Source organism: Sarcophilus harrisii, chromosome 2 (genome assembly GCF_902635505.1).
Source record: "Sarcophilus harrisii chromosome 2, mSarHar1.11, whole genome shotgun sequence".
Lineage (NCBI taxonomy): Eukaryota > Metazoa > Chordata > Mammalia > Dasyuromorphia > Dasyuridae > Sarcophilus > Sarcophilus harrisii.
In genome coordinates, this window is record NC_045427.1 from 36201050 (window position 1) to 36226510 (window position 25461).

Sequence of the window (25461 nt, forward strand, 5' to 3'; positions counted from 1 at the left end):
TTGAAGAGACCAATTAGCCACTACAACTGAAATACTGACTTCCTCTTTCCTTCTGAAAAACTCAAAGAGTTTTTCTCCTGGGAGGAGAAGCAAAATCATCCTCAAGGCTAAGGTCAGTATGGTTCCATCTCTCTCTCCCCATTTTTCTGGTCTCCACTATCTTTGCGTTCTCTCTGTCTCTCTGTCTTTCTGTCTCTTTCTCTCTCTTTGTCTCTCTGTCTCTCTCTAATTAAAATTTTTCTGCCTAAGCTTCAGCTACTGTTCTCTTTCTGAATTGGCAAGGGCTTGGTAATACTCCAAGGCTGGGAGACAGGGTTTCTAGACGCTTTGTCCAATGTGGCCCTAATGCTTAAACACCAAAGTTCTTCATCATCTCTCCTTCATCTTGATTGGTATCTGGGACTCTTTGGTGCATCCCAGCTGACCCTGGGTGTTCGTCTAAACCTTATTGATAATGATAGGCTCTCATCTACTATGGTGAGGAGTGACAGACTTAGAGTCATTTGAACATACAGCCTCTGCTTCTGAAAAATGAGGGGGTTAAATGTGAGTATCCCTGAGGTATGGCTAGTCAGTCATTTGGGGTTTTGGGATCCTTTCTAGTGCAAACATCCTAATGTCTCTTCCATCCCAAAATGCAGTAATTCTGTAAGTTGTCCAAAACCTAATCAAACTTCAAGGTCAAGATCTTGTTTGAATCCCATCTCTTCTAGAGAGTTTTACCTGCTTACTCTAGTCTACTGTGTGACTTGCGGTTTACTCATTTTGCTGAACTTTGTTATTTAATTTCCCTAATCTTTTTCCCAGAACAGAGCTACCATATTTTTTCCTTCTGTAACCTCCCTTCTGACCATCCTTGCCCCAACCTCAGTTGCTAGTGTAGACATGTCAAATGACCCAAAGCCAGTCATAGAGAAGGCTCCCCTGTACCTCTGGGACTGACGTAGGTTTCGCCCTTCTGAATGGTTTGTGAGACTCTATTCTCTCTGTGTTTCAAATATGGCAAAGTAGTCTCATTTAAGTAAAACTTATTATTTTTCCTCCCAAGCCCTTTCCCTTACTATCTTTTCTTGTATAGAGCAACCTCCTATTACTCAGAAGAGTACATTTTAGGGAGCAAAGTCTAAGAAAAGTGGAAAATTAGGAGAGGGCTGCATTATAAGGAGCTTTGAATGTCAAACTGAACATTTTCTATCTGATCATCCTCCTAATCCCTCAGGCTCACAAACTAGAAATCAATCTGGATCCTCACTATCTCTCAATCCTCTTATGCAAGCTATCGTTAAGACCTGTAGATTTCATCTTTGCAATATCTCTTGAACAAACCCCCATTCTTTCCTCTGCACTGCCTTCCTTCTATGGCAGATCATCATCACTTCCCACCTAGACCACTGCAATAGCCTGTTTGGGGGTCTGCTTGTTGTCCCTCCTCACTCCAATCCACCCTCCATATTTAGCCACCAAAGTGATTTTCTTAAAGCTCAGGTTCAACCATGTCACCCAACTCCCCCATCCCCCCGGCCACCACCACTGAATAAACTCTAAAGACTCCCTTTTGCCTCCATGATCAGACAGAAAATGTTCTGTTTGACATTCAAAGCTTCTTATAATGCAGCCCTCTCCTAACTTTCCACTTTTCTTAGACCTTGCCTCCCTAAAGTGTATTCCTCTGAGTAACACTGCCTAGTCAGTGTCAGAGCATGGACCTGCTTCTAATCCACTTCTGTCTCCCAGTTGACCACTAGTAACCAAATTGCTGACATCTAGCTTCTCTCACAGAGAGCAAAGGACCCAGCCCTTCTAGAACATTAATTGCTGGTAGATGATCTCAGCACTCAAGATAAGCAAGGTAAGCAGAGAAGGGGACCTTTCATTTCTTCTAGGTGCACCCTAGTCCCAAGCTCACTAGTCCATCCACTTTGCTCCTCTTGAAGAAAGTTGAAGCATTTGGGAATGGCAAAGCTTTCAGAGAAAGAAAAATTTGGTTGGACTGAGACTAGGGAGCAAACTTCCTCCCCTTTTCTGTCCCTCCTGAATTGTCCCCAGGAGCTGTTAAACCTCTCCTAGAAAAGTCAGACATGAGCACTCCTATGTCTAAGGAAACATTATATGTTCCTAGGGTGGCTCAGTCCCTGTTCCTGAAGCCCTGGGATCCTTGGAGTTTTCTCCCTTTTTCTCTCCTAACAGAGTAGCGCCCCACACTTTCAATTTGGTCCTTCTTTTCACCCTATCTGGTCTCACCTTCTCTCCTCTCCTGGGAACTCTCAGCCTTGAGGAAATTTGAAAGGTGAGAATTTTTTTGGGGGGGGGAACAAAGTCACTGGGATCAAGTTTAGACCTGTTTCCCTGGGAAGGCAGAGAAGAAGGATCCCACAGGAAGGGTAGAAGATCTATATCCCTTCCCAGCCATCCCCATCTCTCCCTTATCCCACCAAAAACTGTCTACTTTTTCTGAAGTCTAGTTGAGGAGATAGAAATGGGACCCTTCCTAACTCATTGCTTAAGACTTTCTAGAATGGTAGAACTTATATCTCACCATCATAGTTTTCAGAAATAGTCACCTCATGTCACAGTGAAGTATCAGAAGACAAAATGGAAGAGGTATGATTAGACAGTTGTTCTGGAAAAGATCTGGGAATAGTATAATGGGCTTCAAGTTCAAATATGAGTCAACTAGTGAAAGATGGCGGCCAAAAAAATTCTAGTGCAATTTTTGACTGCATTAAGAGAGGTTTAACTTCTAGGAACTGAGAAATCATAGTTATCCAGTAATCTACGCTAGACTCAATGCACATATGGAGTATTATGTTTAGTTCTGGTTACTATGGTTTAGAAGGACATTGATAAGATGGCGTGTATCTGGAGGAGGGCAACCTTCATGCTGGAGAGCCTTAAGTTCATGCAGGAAAAGATTGAGAGGAAGAAATGGGATTGCTTAGCCTGGAAAAGAGAAAACTGCAGGGAGGGGGAATATAATAGCTGTCTTTGAATATTTGAAAGGTTGTCATATGGAAGGGGGATTTGACTGGTTCTGTTTGTCCTGGGAAAGGAACTAAAAACAATAGATGAACTTTTCAAGGAAATTTGGGCTTGATGTCACAAAAATCTAGAGTACCCCAAAGATTGGATGGTCTACTATATTGAAAGTAGTGGGTTCCCTCTCATTCAGCAGCTTCAAGCAAAGAATGGATGGCCATTCATCAGATATATATTTAGGGGGGATTCTTTATCAATAATAAATGAAAAAAAAGAAAACCTTTAAAAATCAATAACAAATGACTGAAATATGGTGGCTCTTTGAGCAATCAATTGGAGGAAGACTCGATGACAAAGACAAATAATTAGCATGTGCCCTTAATCAGTAGTAACACTCTGGACCAACCACTTGCCATCTGGGCTGGTTTTCTCCTCTGAGAAATGAAAGATTTGATCTAGATGGTGTCTAACATTCCTTTCAGCTTTAAAGCATGTGAGTCAAACAAGAAGTCTGCAAGTACACAGTGACAGAGAGACCGTGGGGCAATGGTGTTCCCCAAGTGGCCCTTCTTGTTCCTGTGCCTTCTGACTGGTTGGGGCTGGACTAATGAAGGTAAGCCAGCTCACATCCTACCTACTGAGCCAGGGATACGGATCCAAGTCAGATTCTGACTCTGTGAGTATATACAATGCATGCATGTGCACTTGTGTTTTTGGAAGACCCCCAAGGCCTGGGAGCATGCAAGGTTGGTGGGAGGCACACCTGGGCCCCTCGGGGACTTGGGCATGGGGCAAGGCCCTGGATGCATCTAGGGAGAGACCATCCAGATGAGAAAATGAGGACGAGGAAGACAAAAGAATGAGTTTTTCCAACTCTGTCCAATCCACCCTGAACCTTGGGGAAATGGGGGAGCACAAGGGGTAAGTCCAAGCTGAGGTCTTAGGCCTCTGCAACTTTCATGAATATGACTTCAGTTCCCCACAGAACAACAAGTGAAATTGTTGATTATATGAAGAGACTAGAAACTCGACACTTCTCTCGGAGGGCTCAAAATAGCCAAAGGTGAGAGGGGATGGGAAGTAACCTCTTCCTCTCTCCTCTGCAGCTACTTCTCTGCTACTTCTTTCTCCTTCTTGGGGTGCAGTCCTAAGATAAGGGAATCAAGAGGCCTGATACTAACAGGCTGCACGAAAGACACAGAAAATTGACTTTGGAATCCTGCCCTCTGAGAGTTACTAGTTGTGTGACCCTGGGCGAGCTGTCTAATTCTGGGACTCCGTCTCCCCATTGTAGACAAAGAGCTTGATTAGAGACAGGAAGGCTTGAGTTAAAATCTGACCTCAGATTCTTACTAGCCAAGTAACTTAATCTCTATCTTTGCTAGTTTCCCTATCTGTAAAATGGGGGTAATAATAATACCTCACAGTGGTTGTGATGATCAAATGAGATAATATTTGTAAAATGATTAGCACAGTGCCCACCACATAGTAGAAGCTTAATAAATGCTTGTTTCTTTCTTCCTGTTCCCCATAGATTTGCTATGATAGAGAAATTAGTTACTATCAATCACCTCCCTGAGCCTCAGGAATATTAATGACAATATTTGAGAAATGAACAAATTGGAAGGGAAAGAACTGCACAAGTTGAATTTTATAATGGGCAAACCCACTAAAAACATTGTTCTAGGCACATGACATTGGTATTAATCCAGGGGTTCACCTAATCAGCTTCCCCCCTACCTTTCTTCCCATTTTTTTCTTCATTCTTATGCTCAGTTCAGAATAGACTGCATTATTCTTAAAGATACAGGAGGAAGGGACTCTTTTTAAAATTTTTATTTTATTATTAATTTGTTTGTTTGTTAAAGGTTTTTATTTACAAAACATATGCATGGGTAATTTTTCAACACTGACCCTTGCAAAACTTTCTGTTCCAAATGTTTCCCTCCTCCCCCCCCACCCCTTCTCTGAGATGGCAGGTATTCCAATCCATATTAAATATGTTAAAATACATGTTACATCCAATATTTGAATACAAATTTATACAGTTAATTTGTTGCACAAGAAAAATCGGGTCAAGAAGGAAAAAAACCTGAGAAAGAAAACAAAATGCAGGCAAACATCAACAGAGAGAGTGAGAATTCTATGTTGTGGTCCACACTCAGTTCCCACAGTCCTCTCTCTGGGTGTGAGGAAGGGACTCTTTTCTTTCTTTGTCAATCTTCCCTTTTCTTTAGTGGAGGAAGCCTCCATGGCCCAGACCACACACAATGGCCTTATTGGTCCAGAGTGCAGACAATGGTTCCAACTTCAATCTCATAATTCCTTCAATCTTCTAAACTGAGTATTGCATGACCAACTTAGGACCTAGAAGTGGGTTGCTGGTCCCCTAGGTGGCTTATGGGGAAGGGTCAGGAGTCTATAAACATCTTAGCTTTGCTTATGACTCAGTGCAATCCTGGTACCAAGTCATCACAGACCTGAACTCCCCTCTGGATGAATCATGTCAACCAGTAGGTACAGTGATTAAAGAAGATAACTTGGTATCAAGAAGACCTGATCTTGGGGCAGCTAGAAGGCATGGTGGATAGAGTGTCGGCCCTGAAGTCGGGAGGACCTGAGGTCAATCTGGTCTCAGACAGTTAACACATCCTAACTTACCCCCATTACCTCAAAAAAGAAGAAAACTTGATTCTTCAGTCATTTCATGCATGGTTCTTATCTCCTTCCCTCTATTCCTCTCCATCACCTGATAATCCTTCCCTTCCTTTCCCAGATCAATTCAGTTATTGGAGGCTATGCTGAACAATGTCATCTTCCCTAGTGTGAATGTCACTCTTCAGACCAACAGCATCCAGTCTCTGGTCTTCAAGCTCACCTGTGACTTCTCTGGACTCATAATCAAGGATTCATACCTACAGAAGGTCAGAGACATCTCCTTCATTAGCTCCTTTCATGTTCTGTACAGATGCTCTGGGAGCTGTCCAGTCTAAATTAGCCTCCAGTCTAAATTCTTGATTCCCCTCCCCCAAACAGGTGGTGAGTAGGGGTCAAGATCCATAGATGTCATCCTGGCTTTGCTTCTGACTCAGTAAGATCCTGGCACCAAACATCCATAGACAGGATCTCCTTTCTATGTAAAATCACGTTGGATAGGTGGGGGACTTGGAGCTGGAAAACCTACATTTGAGTCCTACTTCAGACATATCTGTGTGATCCTATGATACCAAGTTCTCTGGACCTCAGTTTCCTCATTTATAAAATTGGCATAATAATAGCACCTTCCTCTCTGAGTTTTGTAAAGATAAAATACATTAACATATATAAAATATTTTGCAAACCTTAAGGTATTATATAAATGTTAGTTATTACTATTATTTGACTGTAAGTTAAGCACTTTGAGTTCCTAATGGGAAATTCTATATATATAATGGCTAAAGAGGAAAAGGGATTTGTATAGGGGGAAGAACACCAGATGTGGAGTGAAAAAACTTTAGTTATTTGTGGCTACTCACCTGTCTGAGCTCCAGTTTTCTCATCAATGAAGTAAGGACTTGGATTACCAGAAAATCTCTAAGGTGCCTTGCACTTGTGGCCCTATGACCCCATCCTTCAGACTGAAGCTTTACCAAGGATAGAAGACTTGTCTCCCCAGTGGAAGTTTCCCACTGGCTGCTCTAATGGAACTGCTGGACTTGAGTTCTTTCCACAGAAACTAGTTAATTCATAATATTGACTTCTTGACTAGTCAGTTCGTGAGAACATCATGATCCATAGGTCCCAATGGTATATGAAGTAACACTGGTACAGAGGAATACAGAAAGACCTCCCCACCACATGTCTTGCCCCTCCTGGTCTTCTGAGTCTAGTTTAGTGTGTAGCATACTGAATCTTGGAACGTCAGCCTGAACATTTCATCCAATGGGTACTATGTCCCTTCTAATTGCTATCTAATGTCTTCGTGTTTCCCCAAGAGCCTGGGCTTTTGGCTGGCCCCTCCAAAAAATGAGAAGCAGATCCTTGTTACAATGGCTTGGTCAATGCTCATACCTCTTCTGGACCCCCTCAGGCCACCACCAGGCATGTCATGCAGTTCCCCGCTGAGCTGACTCAGCAAGCCTGCGCAAAAAGGAAGGCTTCCCCGGAGCTGCGGTTAATCTGTATCTACTTTGACCAAAAACATTATTTCCAGGTCAGAAAAATGGAGACTGCAGATTCTGAGGGAGTCAAGGTTGGGGGGGGGGGATCATCTCAGTCTCCCTCCCAGAAGTGTCCCATTATCTGGGTCCTACCCTTCTAGCTTTGTCCCCCGTTCCCCTGATTCTATGTGGAAGAGTGGTAGTAATGTAAGAGGATCATGTCCCAATCTTTCCATTTCCTTTTACATTAAATCTCACCCCCCTTTCTTTTCTGTGTCAACTTCCTCTCTCTGGGCCCTGTCCTGTGCCAACTCTTGGGTACCATTCTTTACTAGTCCCATTCTTTTCTGTACTAATCCCATCCTTCTTTATCTTTCCTGTGCTAACTTTTGCCCTCTCTGCCCCTTCTAGTACCAACCCTCCTTTCCTCCAACTTCTTCTGACACAAACAAGAATAAAAAAGTTATTATCCATCCTCTAACAGCTGACCTGAAGACAGGCAGCTGGGCAATCTCATGGCTATTGTGTTTGGGTGGCAGGAGCTGGGATGCTCTTCCTTGCCTATTTCATCCCTCTTCCTCTTTCTTCACTCCAGGATGACAATAATAGTCTACTGCTCAACAATAATATCCTAGGAGCCAGCTTGGTGAACCATAGTGTGTCCAACCTGAAGCAGAATATAAACATCAGCTTTTGGCACAATGAAAGCCTGGTGAGTAGAGAGGAACCACTCCAAGACACACATACACACACCCTCTCTCTCTCTCTTTCTCTTTCTCTCTTTCTCTCAATCTCTCTCCTCTTCCTTTTCTGTCTCTCTCTCTCTCTCTCTCTCTCTCTCTCTCTCTGTCTTTCTCTCAATCTCTCTTCTTCCTTATCTCTCTCTCTCTCTCTCTCTCTGTGTGTGTCTCTGTCTCTCTGTCTGTCTCTGTTTGTCTCTCTCTTATACACACACACACATACACACACACACACACCTTTGAAAGCTGCTGGTACAAAACCAAAACACTTGAAGCTATTGCCAAACCATTGCATTTTGATGTGATAGTTTCCCTAAATAACTTAGCTGGACAGGACTCCATCAATATTTGTTCAATGTCTGGGAGTAGCCATGGGATTGAGGTTTGAGCACAGTCTTTGGCTGGAATGAACCCCCAAATGGAACTTTTAGAAAGTAAAATATCTTGAAGTTGGGCTACTCAGTGAGTAGCTTGAACCCTCCCATGGTACAATGGGGCCTTTGTCCAGATTGAAAGAGCCCTCTGTGCGGGTCAGGAGACACAGCTCTTCCACTAATTTGCAAGATGATCTTAAGTAATATGCCTTCTATCAGCTTCAGTTTTCTTATGTGTTTAATAAGGAAGTCAACATACTTGATCCCTGAGATCCATTCTAGCTCTAGCATTCTATGGCTTAAAGAACTGAAATCATAATCAGATAATCCAGGTTTGAGTCTTGTTTCTATTACTTATTAGCTGTGTATCTTCTTGGTTTCTATTTCCTCATTTGTAAAATAAAATTAAATGTGATAATTTCTAAGAAATAACTGGAGGGAGACTAGCTTCCACATTTTCTCCCTTCTCTAGGTGCCTGTGACATCACACAGAATATTTTCTCAGCTTATATCAATCTTAGAACATTTCATCCAGTGATTTGACAGTGTGGGAATTTGCTCAGCTCTGTAGGGAAAGGTAGTTGTCACCGAAGACAAGGACTCAGCTAAGACCAAGGCAGTTAGGGAAGAAGTGAGGATGGAAGTCCTTTCATTCTTAATACTGATTTTGACAACTGACCAGGACCTTCTCTCACTCGAGCTTCTCTTTCCTCCATCACAGGCTACATATGACTTGATGTGTGTCTTCTGGAAGGAAGGAGCAGGTGAATTCCAACAGAGGGCACAGTCCTGAGAGGGTTTGGCAGAGGCTGAAAATGTCAGCAAAGAATGAACAACTGGTTGACTAAGTCTACAGAGTGTTGGGGGGAAGCCATAGCTACCTATATCTGTTAGAAGTAACCAGTTCTTCACTTTCCAGACCTATTTCAAGGGGTTAGGCAATCAGCTCAGCACTCATATTGGCTGGGATGAAAGGAAACTCATAGGCACTTTTTGTCTTTCCAAAGCCTCTTCCATCTCTTATCTGATTTTTTTGGTTTTGTTTTTCAAGGTAGATGTTATATATTTTGTAGGGTTTTTTCATCATTTAGATTTCTCCCATGTCCCTTCCCCTTCCCCTTTCCCTTTCAGAGAACCATTTCTTATAACAAAGATATTTTCTAAGAAAGAAAAGAGGAAGAAGATGGGAAAAAAGAAGTAAAACCAAACAACATATGGAAAAAATACGGTATTTTATGTAGCACCCATAGACATCATTCCCCTCCCTCCAATAGACACTACTATAAAAAAGTTGGGAACAGCAGAACCTCATACTTCTTTTTTTGTGGCTAAGCTAGATTTTTTTTGTAATTTAGAAATGCTAATTTTCAATTTTTTTGGGTGCTCAGTGTCCTTTCCATTCACATAAAGACATTTAGATTCTTTGTGGTTCTGCTTACTTCACTTCATATCAGTTCATATAAATCTTTCCATACTTCTCTATATTTTTCTGGTTTTGTTCTATGCCCAATAATATACCATTTAGCCATTATCCATATGATTTCATTTTATCCTTACCACCACACTAGAAGTAGTGGTAGAGTATGCTCACTTCTCAGAGGAGAAAACCAAGTCCTAGTCTTGGTTTTATTTGTATTTATCTTTGGGGTCTTTTCTTGTCTCGTTCACTTTCTTTCCCTATCCCTCCACAAAAAGTGCTTCTTAATTCTGCTATGCTCAGGCCAGTATTAAACTTAGCTGACTTCTTCAAGTTGATTTGAGATGAGAATTGGTGATAAGGGGGAAGTCCAGCTTGGGCAGAGTGGAAAGATACTGGAATGGGAATCAAAATGGGATTCAGAATGGGAATGGGAAATATCGCTGAGCATTGGTGTTCTACTGTAGAAAGAAGGGGACTGGACCAAATTATATCCAAGTTCTTGTCTAACACTAAAATAAAAAATCTATGATGCCATATTTGCCATGGGTAACCCACCTTACTCCCCACCTCACCTCACAACTTGGATAATAGAGAGTCAATATTCCTTGCTGCCTACCATGTTTATTGAATTGAATTGAGATCTTGGCTACTTCTATCCCTCTCCTTGCCTTAGGAAAAGCCAGTTGGGGTGCCTGGAGCACTGAGGGATGCAAGACCGTGCAGGTAACACCATATAAAGTCCTGTGCCAATGTGACCACCTCACTTACTTTGCTGTCCTCATGGTAAGTGGCCAACCCAAGGTTGAACTCACCCATCCATTCTGGTCCCAGAGAAGAAATACTTCTCCAAAGTCGTCAGCTCATCTGTTTGCACTTAATTATCCTCCTGCCTCTCATTTCACCTCTTTCAGAAACTCTCATCCAGCAAAATTAGCATAGAGCTACTGGATCCGCTCACCTACATCTCCATTGTGGGCTGTAGCTTATCTATTGTGGCTTCGTTGCTCACCATCCTACTCCATTTCTATTCCAGGTACTCCCTAGCATCAGTGGCAGGTTCCCCTATGGATCAAATTTTCATGTCGTTCCATTCAATTTCCATGTCATCAGATTTATATCCATGTCAAATTCCTATTCCCTCTCCACCAAGAAAAAAAAAATCCTCATCTGTCTTCCTCATGTCTTCCTCTTGATTTGCCCCCAGGGAAGGCAAGGAAGATGGACAATTCTATGGAATAACAGAGCTTATGCTGAGTTAGTAGAATGGGTTGGGAAGAGCATCTGCCCTATTTGTCCTTCTCTAGAATGGGAAAAGGGTCAGCTATAGCTTGAGTTTGGGTTCACTTTGTCCTGGGATCCTGGGAATGTGAGCTAGGTCATCTCATCCTAATCTACTCACTTCCTCATCTCAGAAAAATCCTTGGCTGCTTCTGTAAAACCTTCAATTTGGGGATCATAGAGAATTCCAGGTAAACATCTCTCCAGCTTTTCAGTCATTTTCCCTGAACAGATGGAAACAATAAGGCAAAGAGCTGGAATTCCTTCTCTGCCTACCTGAGCAGCTTTCCTCTGTCCCCTGGCTTTCTCACTTGAGAAAGACCCTACACCCATGAAGTCTGGAAGTGGCAGATACAGTAATACCTATTTGTGCGGGGTGGAGAGTCTCCAGGAACAGACAAGTTCCAAGAGTTGTTCACAATAAGAGCTAAGTCTTCTTGTTCCTGCTCTGTTGGAAAATGATGGAGAGGTGGGACAGAGAGTAGGCTAATCTAGACTGAAGATAGACAAATTCTAGTAAGGACAAATAAGTGATTAGTTTTTAGATGAGCAAATTTAGAAATTAGCAAAATTTCTGGACCTGGAACTCCTGGTGATTAGCTAGGTCCTGTTGATGTTTTTGGTATGGGTGAGGGTGGTAAACTTTTTAGATCCATTCAAATCCCAACTTTCATTCAAGATCCTTCCATCTTTGAAGGGGAACTAATTATTTGTTCTATTCTAATCACAGGGGGCCACCCACATCTCATTTCAAGAAGAAGAGAGATTCCACAACCTACATCCACATAAACCTACATGTGTCTGTCATACTCTTGAATGTCACCTTCCTGCTCAGCCCTTCTCTGGTCTTCCAGCCAATAGGGTGTGTGGCCATGGCTGCCTTGCTGCACTATTCCCTGCTCAGCTGCCTCACCTGGATGGCCATTGAGGGCTTCAACCTCTACTTGCTCTTTGTCCGAGTCTATAACATCTATATCCGGAGATATATCCTCAAACTCTGTGCCTTAGGTTGGGGTGAGCACCAATCCCTCCCTCCTTCTGCCATTCTTTGACCTCTGTTTTCTTCTACCCAGATCCTCCATCCCCTTTTTCCTTTTCCTTTACCATAATAATTTTCACCCACTTCCTCAATAGTACAATCAATGCCAGGAGATCAGAGACAGAGAGACACAGAGAAAGAGAGAACAGACAGAGAGAGAACAGGTAGAGAGAGAAAAAGAGACAGAGACCGAGACAGACAGAAAGAAAGAGAGAGAGGGAAGAGAGAGAAAAGAAGAAGGAGGAGGAGAAAGAAGATAGATGAATAGATAGGAGAATGGATAGATGGATGGATAAAGAGATACATAATGATACATACATAGATGATAGATGGAAAGATGGATTGTATATAAATAAATAGGAATGTAAGCAGATGGACAAATATGAGAGTAGATGTATGGATGAATGGATGGATAGATGAAAGAAAGAAAAAAGAAAGGAAGGAAGGAAGAGAGGGAGGGAGGGAGGAAGGAAGGAAGGAAAGAAAAAGAAAGGAAGGAAAAAGGGAGGAAGAAAAAAAGGAAAGAAGAAAAAAGGAAAGGAGGAAGAAAGGAAAAAGAAAAGACAAAAGCTCTATTAGTAGGAGGGGCTGGTGAGTCAGAGAAGGATAGAGAGATGGAAAGCATTTGTTAAATGCTTACTATGTAACAGAGTATGTGCTAAGCACTAAAGATGCAAATATAAGCAAATGAGAGAGTCCCTACTTTTAAGTACCTCACATTTTAATGTAGGAAGTCCATACCTAAGGGAGCACTGGAAGAGGGAAGGATATCCATTCAGGGGCATGATGGCTGGTAAGCATGGCTGGGACCCCTCCTGGGACCCTTGATCGAGTCAGCCAATCAACACTGAGGAAAATGGACTTTCTTTGGAACCTCAGAGCATGTTGGGGTGGCTAGAAGAGAATGATTGATTACACTTCTAGGAGAAGATATCATTAGAGACCTCAAGAAACAGACAAACAACTGATTGTGTATGTGTGACAAGAAGTGGTTGCAAACCGATAGGAAGAGAATAAGCAATTATTAAGTACCTACTATGTACTAGATACGGTCCTAAGCACTTTACACATAATCTCATTTTATCCTCACAAAATCCCCACTTTACAGGTGAGGAAACTGAGGCACACAGAGTTTGAGTGACTTGCCTATAGCCACACAGTTACTAAGTATCTGAGGCCTGATTTGGGTTCACACTTTCCTGACTCCAGGAACTCCATTCTATCCCCTCTTAGGTTACCTAGTGAATATTAGGGCTTAGAAGACACTCATATCCATTATCCTTCCTAGGAACAACTGAGAGTCTATTCCAGGGCATCCAGTAGACCCTCTCCACTGGCTCCATGTCTCCCCTATTTGAGGCTCTCTTCTCTCAACAGGGTTTCCTGCCATCATAGTGCTTTTCCTCCTCCTTTTGAAGAGGTCTGCATATGGACCCTATAATATTCCAATAAAAACCAGCCTGGAGAATGATACCAACTCTCAAAATGCTTCCATGTGAGTGACTGGGAGTCTCAGGAATTTGGGAGCCCCGAGTTCTAGGAGTTGTGGCTCCAGGGTATGAGTGGGAGCAAGGACTTCCTTCCCCAGCTCCAACTGGTTTCTGGAAACCTTCCCTTCCTTCTTTCCCAGGTGCTGGATCAAATCAGTGACAATCCACCGGGTCTTTGTCATGGGCTACGCAGGTGTTGTATCCCTTTTCAATCTGGTCATCCTCATATGGGCAGTGAAGATGCTCTGTGGTCTGCGCTCCCGGGAGAAGAAGTGGGAATCACGAACCTGCCAGGACTTCACCACAGTCCTTGGCCTGAGCATGCTGCTGGGGATCACCTGGAACCTGGCTTTCTTCTCCTTCCAGGAATTCCTAGTCCCTCAGCTCTTCCTCTTCACCATCTTCAACTCCCTCTATGGTCAGTTGCCCCTCTCTTGACTTTGACTGAGGAAGGGACAGGAAAGCCTAGTGTGGTTATAGGAATACTTGTCTCTGTAGAGAAGGAGAGACAGGGATCTCAGAACCATCTCATCTCTTTCTCAGTTCCTGTTGGGTGATCAGAGGGAGGGTTGGAAGGATTGCACAAGATCTGTGGGCTTTTGCCAGCTGGAGGAGAGGGGAGTAGAGTTAGGGATTACTCCTATGACATTGGCATAGTGCTGATTATTTCCTCCTGTTTGTCTCCTCATCTTGACCACACAATCTCCAGAAAGTTGACTCGTGTTCCATGTGTCTTAGGCATCTTCTGGGACAACTTATTAGCCTTAGAGCCTTGGAATTTGTCCAGCTTTCCTGGCCAAAGGTTGGCTAAACTATCCAAAATCTCATTTGCTTATCTGTTGGGAATAGTGGATTCATTTCCTTTCATCTTTTCTAAATGTTCCACCATGTCCTATTTCCTTTCCTGAAATGGAAATTGTGCATGGCTTGGGATCTTAGGGAATGGTTAAATTCTCTCAGGAGGGTATCTGAACTCTAGGTTAAGATTACTCATCCGATTCTTCCAATGATGTGCCATCATTCTGTTCACAGGTTTTTTCCTCTTCCTGTGGTTCTGTGCCCAAAAGCGACACTCCGATTTGGAGGCTGAGACCTCCAGCTCTTCACAAATTCGGACTGGGCTCCTGAGCCACAATTCTCCTTTCAGAGCTGCTCAGCCTTCTTCTGTCACTTGCTTGTCCAGTCTTCATGGCATAAGTCACCAAAAGGATGAGGTGGAGAAGAATATGGGACATAAGGAGGTACAACCTTTCATGCCCAGTACTACTGGCTTCCCTGGGAGCCAAGATACAGCCAAAATCCTGAGCCCACAGTCAGAGAACTAATTCTTGTCCTTGATTTTTCTCTCAGAAAAAAAGATAAGGACCATGGCCAGAGGCATGTAACTTTCCCCATAGGTCATCTTCCTTCAGAGCAGGAGCAGAAGACTCAGTTGGAGGCTATCTAAGCATTGACTCAGTGGTCTTTGGAAACAATCAAAGTAATTAAGTGGAAACAAACCTTGGATTAGGAGCCAGATCTGAAGCCTTGATCCTGCCATTTGTTTATTGTATCACTTTGGGCAAAGCAAAAGCAACTCTCTGAGTTTCTGTTTCTTTATCTGTCATATAGAGATGATCCTACCTATATCTCATGAATGTTAGGAAGAAGTAGTATATTGTAGTAGAAAAAGTGATAGACCAGCAATCAAAGTTTTATGTGACCTTGGGCTCTCTCTGGCCCTCAGTTTATCCATCTGTAAAAAAGATGACATTGAACTAGATAATTTCTGGGGTCCCTTATAACTCTGGAATTCTGTGATCTTTTGACCCATTGTGCTGATTTCTGTATAAGTACTTTGGAGAACATAAATTCTGTGGAGACTTTTTTTAATTGTGATTTTCTATTTGGGAAATTCCCCATGTGGAAGCTTTCTCCATCTGTGCAGATCAGCAACTCTTTTGTAACTTAAGATCTTAGATTTTTTTTGCCTGGGCACAGCCCAGGAGGTTAAGTGATCCAGGATCACATAGACAGTATGTGTTAAAGGAAGGTCTTGAACCCAGATGCTGCTATCTCTTTAGGTATCCCCTTACTTGCTTCCCCATGCTTCTTCTCTAATGGACATAAGAGGCTATTGCTTTTTTTTTCTTTCTTTTTATGTATTTAATATTTTTCCCCAGTTAGATGTGAATTTATGTAAAACTCTATGAAAGTCAAGTTGTGAAAAAAAACCCACAGTTCTCCCTCCCTAATGAAAATAAAAACCCTCAAGAAAAATTAAGGTAAAGAGAGAGAGAGAGAGAGAGAGAGAGAGAGAGAGAGAGAGAGAGACAGTAATAGAGAATAGTTTGATCTATGTTCAGACTTGATCAGTTCCTTCTGTGGGTATTGATAGGATTTTTCATCATAACTCCTTCAGAATAGTAGTGGATCATTGTATCACTGAGAATAGCAAAATCATCTTCACCTGGTCATCTCAGAACATTGCTATTACTTTATTTCACTTTGTTCATGGAAGACTTTCCAGTTGTTGTTTTTTTTTTCGAGAGCATCCTGCTCATCATTTCCCAGAGAACAATAATATTCCATCAAAGAAACTTGCTTTGAAATTTTTTTTTTACAATTACTATTGCTAATTTTATTTCCCCCCATTAATTCTCTTTCCTTTCACTCTGTCCCTTCTCAAAAGTGTTTTGCTACTGGCCACTCCCTTCCCCAATATGCCCTCTCTTTTATCACCCTTACCTCTTACATATCCAATTCCCCTCCTCTTTTCCTGCAGAGTAAGATAGAGCTCTATAATCCCTATTGAGTATATATGTTATTCCTATTTGAGCCAAATCTGATGAGGATCTCTTATTAACAAGAAGGAGGGAATAATTGAGAGTTTTACTTATCTCTGCCTTCCTCCCCTCCCCTGCCACCACCCACTCCAACATGAATGTGAGCATTTTCCTGTTATGTGGTAAATGTTGTCCAGTCCTTTCTCTGTCCTACCTCCTTCACTTGCAACACAATGGGCAAGACTTCCTCATGGAGACATTGCTATCTTGTGTTTCTCCAGCACTCAGCAGAGGACCTGGCACATGGTAGACACTTAAGATATGTTAGTTAATTGATAGGGGGTGAGGAGGAAGGGCTAGTTAAAGGGAGATATGACACATTCATTTGGTTTCAGGCATGTTGAACATCAGCCACCTGTGAGAACTGGTGTTCTGATAAAAGACTTCCTAAATGTGGATCAGGACCAGGGCCATTGGGATGTCACTGCTAATTGATTGAGCTACAGAGCCTCTTTGGTGTAGATGGACCCAGTTAACTAGCTCTGAGGGAGGGACCATTTCCTACTTTGTTTGGATTCTGTTCCCCACTAATTTCTTGATAGACGCCAAACCCTTGGGCATCTGGGGTGAGATAAATGACGTATCAATGTTTGTATAGTAACTTGGCCAAAACACATCACTTCTCTAAATCTCAACTTCCTCAACTGAAAAAGGAAATATTAATAATATAGTCACTTCGTGGAGCTATTGTGGGAGCGAGGGTTCTGTGAAATTGAAAGGAAGGAGATCATGTATGATAAGGGACCATAAAGTCTACAGTCATCATTACTATTGTGAAAAACAGACCCATTTCCTGTGGGCAGAGTCTTGTGCTAGGTGCTTTAAGGGGAGGCAAGGGACTTGGGAGACAAACCAATTACAATATAATCTAAGGGGAAGGCAACATGGGGGGAAAGACTACATGGGGGAAAGCTCAACTTTCTGAAGGAGGCGCATCTCCATATTACTGATGCCTTGAGCCCTAATGAAGGGGAAAGGAATGTGTCTGTCTGGCTCTTTAATCCAGATCAGGCTTACCCTGCTTTGTTCAGCTGACAAACTGCATTTCCCTTATACAGGTACAATCCTGATAAGAAGGCCATAGTGAGAGAGGGGCCCAGTAAGATTGATCTGTTGGCCAAAGCTCACTGGCAGAAATCAGGAGTCCCAAATTCCATTCACAGCTGTCAGGATAATCATGAAAGCAGCCTTGGATGGGGAGTTGAGAAATAGATGGGCGATCTTGACCAAGTCATTCAGTCTCATCAACTGAGCAGGCTGGATTGATCAATCAGTCTATAAACATTAAACACCTACTATGCTCCAAATATTGTGCTAAATGCTGCCAATAGAAAGGGAAACCAAAGACAGTCTCTGCCCTCAATGAGCTTATAATCTGGTAGCCATCTTTAATATTCTATGGTTTTGTGAATCCTGTTCAATCTAGTTTCTCCTTCAGAGTCAACAGTGGGGCCAGGAGACAGGGTATACCATTAGAGATGTACCTAGGTGATTGTGTGAATATAATGTTGGATATGGAACCAGGGAGACATCAAATCCCACCTCAAACACTACCTCACATTCTCTCTTTATGAACGCTGGGAAAATAACTTGATTTCCAGTTTACTCTACTTGCTGACTTCCTACAAACAACTCTAACCCCGGAGCCAATTCAATGACTGGTACTTGGAACTTCCATATCATGAGGAAGCCCAGCCTTCACTCCTGGCTCACCCTCTGAGCTATTTGTGAGTATGTGTTTTTTGAATGTGTCTTGTTCTGATCTTCTGAAGAACCCTATCCCTCACTTTCTACTCAGTATAGGAAGTTTATAAATAGAAAGTATAAAGGGCAATAGCAGGAAGTAAGATTGCAAAGGGAAACCTAGAAGTTACACATAAACCTTCCCAATTTACAAAGTGTTATCATATATTAACCATAAGTCACAATCTGGTAGAATGTGCTAAATCGGGGGAGGCGATTAAGCTCTGGTGTCTGTACCCTTTGGTCCTAGGACAGGTAAATCTCAGGTAAGTTCCAGACATCCACAATAAAGACCAAGAGAACACCAAATGGTGTTGCTAACTTTGGGGCGATGTGGATATGCCAACTTTCAAGTTTTGCTGAGATCTTTGAGATGATTTGGATATATTAATGAATTAACCCCAAGATGACATGGGTGAGAGTAGGTTCCCCTAAAAAAAACTATAAAAATGAGACTTCAAAGTCTTTCCTTTCCCTCTCACCCTCAGCTCTCTTTTAATTTTTATTAATCACATGCTGTCCAACTCTAATCCATGATTACGTGTGATGTTCCCTGCCTCTCCCTCTCTTTCCTCCACCATCTCATCCCTTGTCCCCATTACATCTACCTCTGTACACCTTTCACCACTTGTCTGTAAATTTCCTGGACTTGTTCCTTTCTGCACCTTATAAAAGTGTGATTATAATCTTACTCCCTACGCTCATAATAGTCTTTAAATACCCAAAGAACCAGGCATTCCTGCCTCCCGTTTCATAAGTTAATTAGTGATTCACTGCTCCATCTCTTGGAGATGCCTTGACCCTATGAGAGTGACCTTCTCTCTTCCCTTTCCATTTCTTCTTTATCTTTTGTCTTCTCCTATTGGAATGTAAACTTCTTAAGAATATGAACTGCTTTTTTCTCTTTGTTTTTGCATTCTCAGGGCTTAGCATCTTAAAATGTCTTAAGGCGCTCAAATTGAGTCTTAAATACAGTAAGCAGTTAATAAATTATTGAATCCATCTATCTATCCCTCTCTTTCTCCCTCTCCCTCTATTATTCTGTCATTTTCTCTCTCTTTCTCTTTTTCACTAGCCATCCATCCATCTACTCCTTTTCCCCTCTTCTATCTAACTTCAATAATCCATCTATTGACTTCTATCTTAATCAGTTTCCTCATCTATAAAATAGAGATAGTAATAACACCTACCTCATCCAGGGTCAAAATAAAGCATGATCATATACATGCATACAATGTACATATATACATATAGGTAAACACACAATATACATATCTACGTAAGCATGCACGCACAATACGTGCTTGCAAACGTGCATGTATACACATGCTTACAAAATAAATTGGGATTACATGCATGTACATACACCTGCACACATGCACAATACAACTATGCAAATATGCATATATGCACAATGCATAACACAATGTACAATACACATCTATGTAAGCATGTAGTACACATATGTACATGTGTATCAGTACATGTAAATATATGTTCATGTATACATCTATACATACAAAATTAATTGGGATTGCATATGCATACTTACATGTATACACACATGTACACAAACCTCTATGTACATACATACATGCACGCACACTATCTGTATAAATGTGTGTGCACATATATATTGCACACACGTAAATATGCATACATGCATATGCAAGATACATTGAGGTTGCATGCATGCATACAGGTATACAGCACACAGATGCACATTATGTAAACATACACACGAACACATATGTAAATGTACACACATGTGTGTGCAAAAATTGGATTGCATATACATGTATTGCACTGTACAGACGTGTAAGTATACATTTATGTAAATATGAACATAAACGTGCATGGACCTGAAAACTTTAAAGAGACATATAAATGTTAGTTATCATCATCAAGTATCTTCTTTGGAGGTGGGTGGGAAGGAGAGTTAGACCGTGTGACACTAGATGGCGGTGCCGCACTGCTCTCTGCTCAGATTCCTGTTGCTTTTGTCTGGAGCTACCTCAGTCTCTGGGGAGGAAAAGAGCATTAAGTTCCTGGTTTAGCCTCCTAGGGAGGACAGTCCCAATTGCAAGTCCGAAATCCTCCTCAGGCCCCAGTTCGAGGCGCCCTGATTTCCCCAGGGCTTCCATGGCGGGCTGGATGACTCCCCCATCCCCTCTACAAATCCGGCTCCAAGGTGTCATGATTGGATTTTCCAGGTCCCATAAATAATCATCTCTGAAATTCAGAAGATAAATGACACAGAACAGAAACTAAGATTTCTCAGAACTGGGACAAAAGAAACAAAAGAGAAGTAAATCTTTCCTCTCCCACCCAGTTTGGTCCATGTTACCCCAATTGTATATCAACTGGAATCTTCCTTCTCTGGATGCAGCCCAAAACAGAACAGCAGAGAGCAGTGATAGGGAGGGAGGAAGCAGCTCCTCCAGTTTATAATGTAATAATAACTCCCAGTTAATAATAAATAACAGAACTTTTTGGTTTACAAAGCATTTTCTTCACAATCAGGTGAAATGTCAGTATCTTCATTTTGTAGATGAAGAAACTGGGGTTCATGAGCATTTATAGAACATCCTACGTTTTGAAAAGTGCTTTACACATATCTCACCTGATCATCCCAATGGAAAAAAAGGCTATTATTGTATCAATTTTATAGCTGAGGAAACTCAAGTTTAATGTCTTGCCCAGGACCATTCAGAAGTAAGTAGTTTCCTTTTGAATCATCAAATTAAAAAGTCAAATGTTTGCTGCCACAAATGAGTGCAACAACATTTCTGCAGATTTCAATTCTGCCTCATTTCATGCTATCTTCTGGGGATGATTGAATATCTTCCTTTAAAAATTAGACAATGTGGAATAGATTGTCTCTCCCTCTCTGTCTCTCTCTGTGTCTCTCTGTCTCTGTCTCTCTATGTGTGTGTGTGTATATATATATCTGCACATACATACATATATATATACATATTTCTTTAAACTTAATTTTTTCTTAAAGGTTTTTATTTTCACTAGTGAGGGAGACCTATTTTTCCCACAACTTGACTTTTATGGAAATATTTTGCATAACTTGACAAGTGGTTCCTTAATTGTGTGTGAGAAAAAAGAACAGAATTTAGAAATTAAAAAAATTAAATCAATATATATTTTTTGTTTTGAATGCAACTGAGAGAAAATATTGAATAAATATATAATAATAACAAAAATTAGATAATAAAGTGATTAATTACAAAGAAATCGAGGGTAGCAAAGAAGGGAGTTAGTAGAATCACTCATTCAAAAATGAGAGAATTCTCCAATAATCAGGGAATCAATTAATATACAAGATGTCCCAAAAGTCTTGGTGCAATTTAACACACTAAGTTAAAGCTTAAACTTAGGCATCCTACTGCACTAAGATTTTTGGAACTCCTTGCTTTAATTAAAAAAGATGAGCAATATACACATTTGGCATTATCACTACAAATGATATCAGAGATCAAGAAATTGTAGGTAAGTAGAAGGATGTCTTAGTTTTTTTCTTGTTGAAACAAAGAATTATTTTGCCACATACTCATTAGGCAACAGGAAACATTATCTCATGGGATACCAGTCAGTGTTCACTATGCGTGTGAATAAATAGATCATCATGAAGATAATTATAACTCCTATGCAAATGAAGAAATAGAGACATTCTATGATGAAAAATTTTCAGGATGCTCAGTCTCATACCTACATATCAGGAAGACTTTCCTTGAAAAAAAGAATTGGAAGTTGCTTAGTGTGATGAACACTTGACAACATATTCACACACATATATACCAATGAAACTAGGTCTTAATAGATAGGAATGGATTGATTATAGATAAAGCAATGGTTTCCAAATCTCCCACAGGTATAAAACCAGTTGGTCTGTTAGTTAAAGCAAAGGCTAAAGTCAATATAAAATCTAAAGAAAGATAAAGATGGAAAAACACTGAATCTCAGCTCCTACCCAACCTGTTGCAACAAGATGATGACTGGTAGCTTAGGGATCAGATACATGTTAAATGTCAACTCTATCACTATATCTTACCTATGTTTAACCAAGACAGTTGCCACAATGAAGAGGTTAAAAGAATCTAAGTTAATTGGCATTTGGTTTCCTTATCAATGGAGAAACATGTCATCCAGTTTCAAAGATATTCATTTGTAGAAATCTGCAGAAGATGACAGAAGATTGTGACTAAGTAGCATGTAATGAAATAACAAAAAAACAATTGAGGTGAAAACAAAGTGGCAGGGATTTGGGCAATTTTGTTTTAAATTTTGTTTTAAAGATTTTCAGGAATTGATTTTCAAGCTGTCTCCAAAAGGGGATAATCCCAAAGAAATGAGAAAACCCTCCACAAATATGAATTTTACAAAATAAAAATGAAATAAGGGAAAGACGTTACAGTACTGAGCCATGTGCCAATATTCATATATATATATATATACATATATATTTATATGTATTATATATATATATTGGAAATGGCCTATGCAAGCATTGAAGGCACTCTTGATGAAAACACAAGGGAACAGGTGAGCTTTCACTGATGGTTTTTCCTATAGTAGACCATAACTTCTCATTTATGCAATTGACTGAAAGGCATTGGGCTCATTATTTGTTGATATAGTAAAAAGTTTAGTCCATTCTTGATGAAGTAATGTTAGCTCTCTGTAATCACAATTTCCTTTTCTAGGTGTTTACTGGCAATTTCTTTAATGATCTCTCCTAGCATTTTCCTGAGAAGCTAAGAAGAGCACTGGTAAGATGCAAGGCTAATGAGTTGTAGTTGGGGTAGAGTGGAAAAAGAATAATACTTGGAAAAAGACAACTTGAACTTGAGCTCTGGTTGTGAATCCTACTCTTTGTTGATTTTGATCTGCTGGTTTCCTTAGAGATGTGGAAGCTGTGGTGAGACTCTCTTGTTAAACCTAATTTTGCACCCTCCCCTCCCCCCAGCCCCAGATCTACTCCTAGAGCAAGCACACAACCCCAAAACCTCAATAGCACAGACGCTGACTAATGGAAACTGCTGATATTTCCCCAAAACATCAAGATTACTCCTCAATTCAAAAAATAGCTTTTAGGGGCTATGTATGCTTCACATTATACTTGAATATGTTTGATTTGCAGTATTTTACCATTAACTTGCTGAGTGATCTTGGGCAAGGTATTTCTCAACCAGGGTCTCTGTTTCCTTATCTGTCAGATGGAAAACTTCAGAGTCACAGATTTAGAGCTGGAAAAGATCTTAGAGACCATTGGGCCCCACTCCTTTATTTTACAGATGTGGGAACTGAAGCACAAAAAGGTCAAATGACTTTACTGAAGGTCGCCTAGCTAATAAGTTTCTGGGAAAGGATTTGAATTCAGGTTTTTCTGATTCCTGGGCCAGCTCTCTACTCACCACACTTTGTAGTTGCCTTTAGTATGTAGTCTATCTCCATCCTACCATTAGAGGAAATACTAGGGAATCTCATTTGGTTCCTCTTATGCCTAACTGTGCACTGGGTATTGCTGCTGGTCATCTTTTTCTGAGTCTCTTGGCTTTGGCACTTCAGTGAGGACAGCTGAAAGAGAAAAGGGTGCAGCTGAATACAAAATAATACAAAACCCAATAAGTACCTCATTCCTGATGAGATATCAGAGAGATTTTAGACAAAATTTCGGGGTTTGACTGTGTTGATCTGAGGAAACCAGAGCTCAGACAAGATGACCAGGGTCTCAGAACGATTGCTTTCTAACTTGGGGACAAAGTGTTTACAGGAAAGGATTCCCTGCTTCCAATAATCCTTCTTTGCCCTCTGGGGAGGAGAGGGTGGTTAAGGGTCTCAATTTCTCATCCACAAACTGCATCTTGGGCCAGATTCTGCTGACTTTTCTTTTGTGCCCTCATCCTCACTTAGCACTGAAGGAAACCAGAAGTTTCCCATACTTGGACTATCTTCTTAGTCTGGCTGCATTTTCAGTAAGATGCTAACATGAAACCCTTGACCAGTCATCCAGGAAGCCGCTAATGTCCTTTGGTGGAATCCTCCCTGATCTTCTACAAACGTGGACAAAGGAGAAACCTCTGCTCTTATCTTTTTCTGAGGGATTAGGGGAGATAGGAGCTAAGGATTCTGGGTCCCTGTCAGAAGGGAACACTGGAGATATAGTAAGCACTTTATAAATACTTGTTAATTAATCAAACCTGGACAAAGGAGGAAACCCTACTCTTTTTCCTTTCTGAAGGGTTAGGGGAGATAGGCTCTAAGGATTTTGGATCCCTGACAGAAGGGAAGTTTGGAGCTGATAGAGAGATCTGAGAGAAAGTAAGCACTTTAGTAAATGCTTGTTGATTCATCAAGCCTGGATAAAGGAGGAAACTCTACTCTGTCCCTTTCTAAGGGTTTAGGAAAGATAGAGCTAAGGATTCTGGGCCCCTGTCAGAAGGGAACATCAGAATTGATAGACTTAGTATATAGTAAGCACTTAATAAATGTTTGCTGATTAATCAAGCAAACCAAGAGCTAATTAAGCAATTTTTACTTGCCTCTAGAGGCCTCATCCTTTCCTTCTGTTCTCCTTCCTCCAATTATTTGAATGTTTACAATTTATCCTACCTATAATTTATTTAGCTAGAGTTGTTATCTCCCCAATAGAGTGTGAGATTCTTGAAAGTAGGGATTGTCTTTTGCCTTTCTTGATATACCCAGCACTTAGCACAGTGCCTAGCACCTAGCAGGAACTTAATAAATGCTTATCGACTAACTCACTACATATATACATACATTTTTCTTTCATCGTGATTCAGATCTGGAACATTCCAGTTGTCCTGTTCTGAACTTTCTGGGGTCCCTGGAAGGCTCCTCTAAGATTCAGGGACCACAGACTTATGGGCAAGTAGATGAATGGTAAATTCTGCACTGGACTGGGATATGGGGGCCATTTTTGCCTGACAAGACTTTGTCCTGGGAATTCCATAAGGGGTATCTACTGACCCTTGTCAGAGACTCTCCCTGGCTCCAACAGATGTAGCCTTTATAGAGAAAGCCCTTTTTGGCTAACCCTGAGCAGATCACATAACTTTTCCAGACCTTGGTTTCCTCATTTGTAAATTGAGGGGTTGGCCTTTGATGACATCTAAGGTCCCTTCCCAGTTCTAAAGCTACAATCTTCTCTCTTTTTTTTTTTAATTTGAGCAAGCAACCTCTGCAAAATGTCTTAGTTTGTTGCAACTTAAACATTCAGGTTGCTTGCCCCTCATCATCTCTGATCTGAGAAGAAACCACAAAAAGCAATGGGGAGCAAGAAGAATCAGAGCCAGAGAGTGGGAGTGCTCCTCCTTTGTCCACTTGAGGGGGGCGAATGCTGCCCAAGTTCCTCATGCAATGGTATTGAGATGGGAAGATGGAATATGTTTATTTTTATCAACC

General features: G+C 41.1%; 1 protein-coding gene across 6 annotated transcripts; it reads left to right on the plus strand.

Annotated features, from left to right (window-relative positions):
• On the plus strand, nt 1-25461 carry ADGRG5 (adhesion G protein-coupled receptor G5). 6 transcript variants are annotated; one of them, XM_012540694.3, is made up of 16 exons: nt 1-112; nt 1780-1849; nt 3459-3589; nt 3952-4039; nt 5753-5900; nt 7046-7168; nt 7711-7827; nt 8951-8993; nt 10323-10432; nt 10561-10682; nt 11062-11118; nt 11658-11941; nt 13344-13461; nt 13597-13874; nt 14489-14697; nt 22740-25461. In XM_012540694.3, exons 3-16 carry the CDS (start codon nt 3523-3525, stop codon nt 22773-22775), a joined length of 1800 nt encoding a protein of 599 aa, XP_012396148.1. In that variant the 5' UTR covers nt 1-112; nt 1780-1849; nt 3459-3522; the 3' UTR covers nt 22776-25461. The 6 variants fall into 6 exon arrangements, with proteins under 6 accessions (XP_012396148.1, XP_012396146.1, XP_012396154.1 ...); XM_012540692.3 differs by lacking the exon at nt 22740-25461 and adding an exon at nt 2188-2287 and having other exon boundaries at nt 14489-15956; XM_012540700.3 differs by lacking the exon at nt 22740-25461 and adding an exon at nt 14807-15956.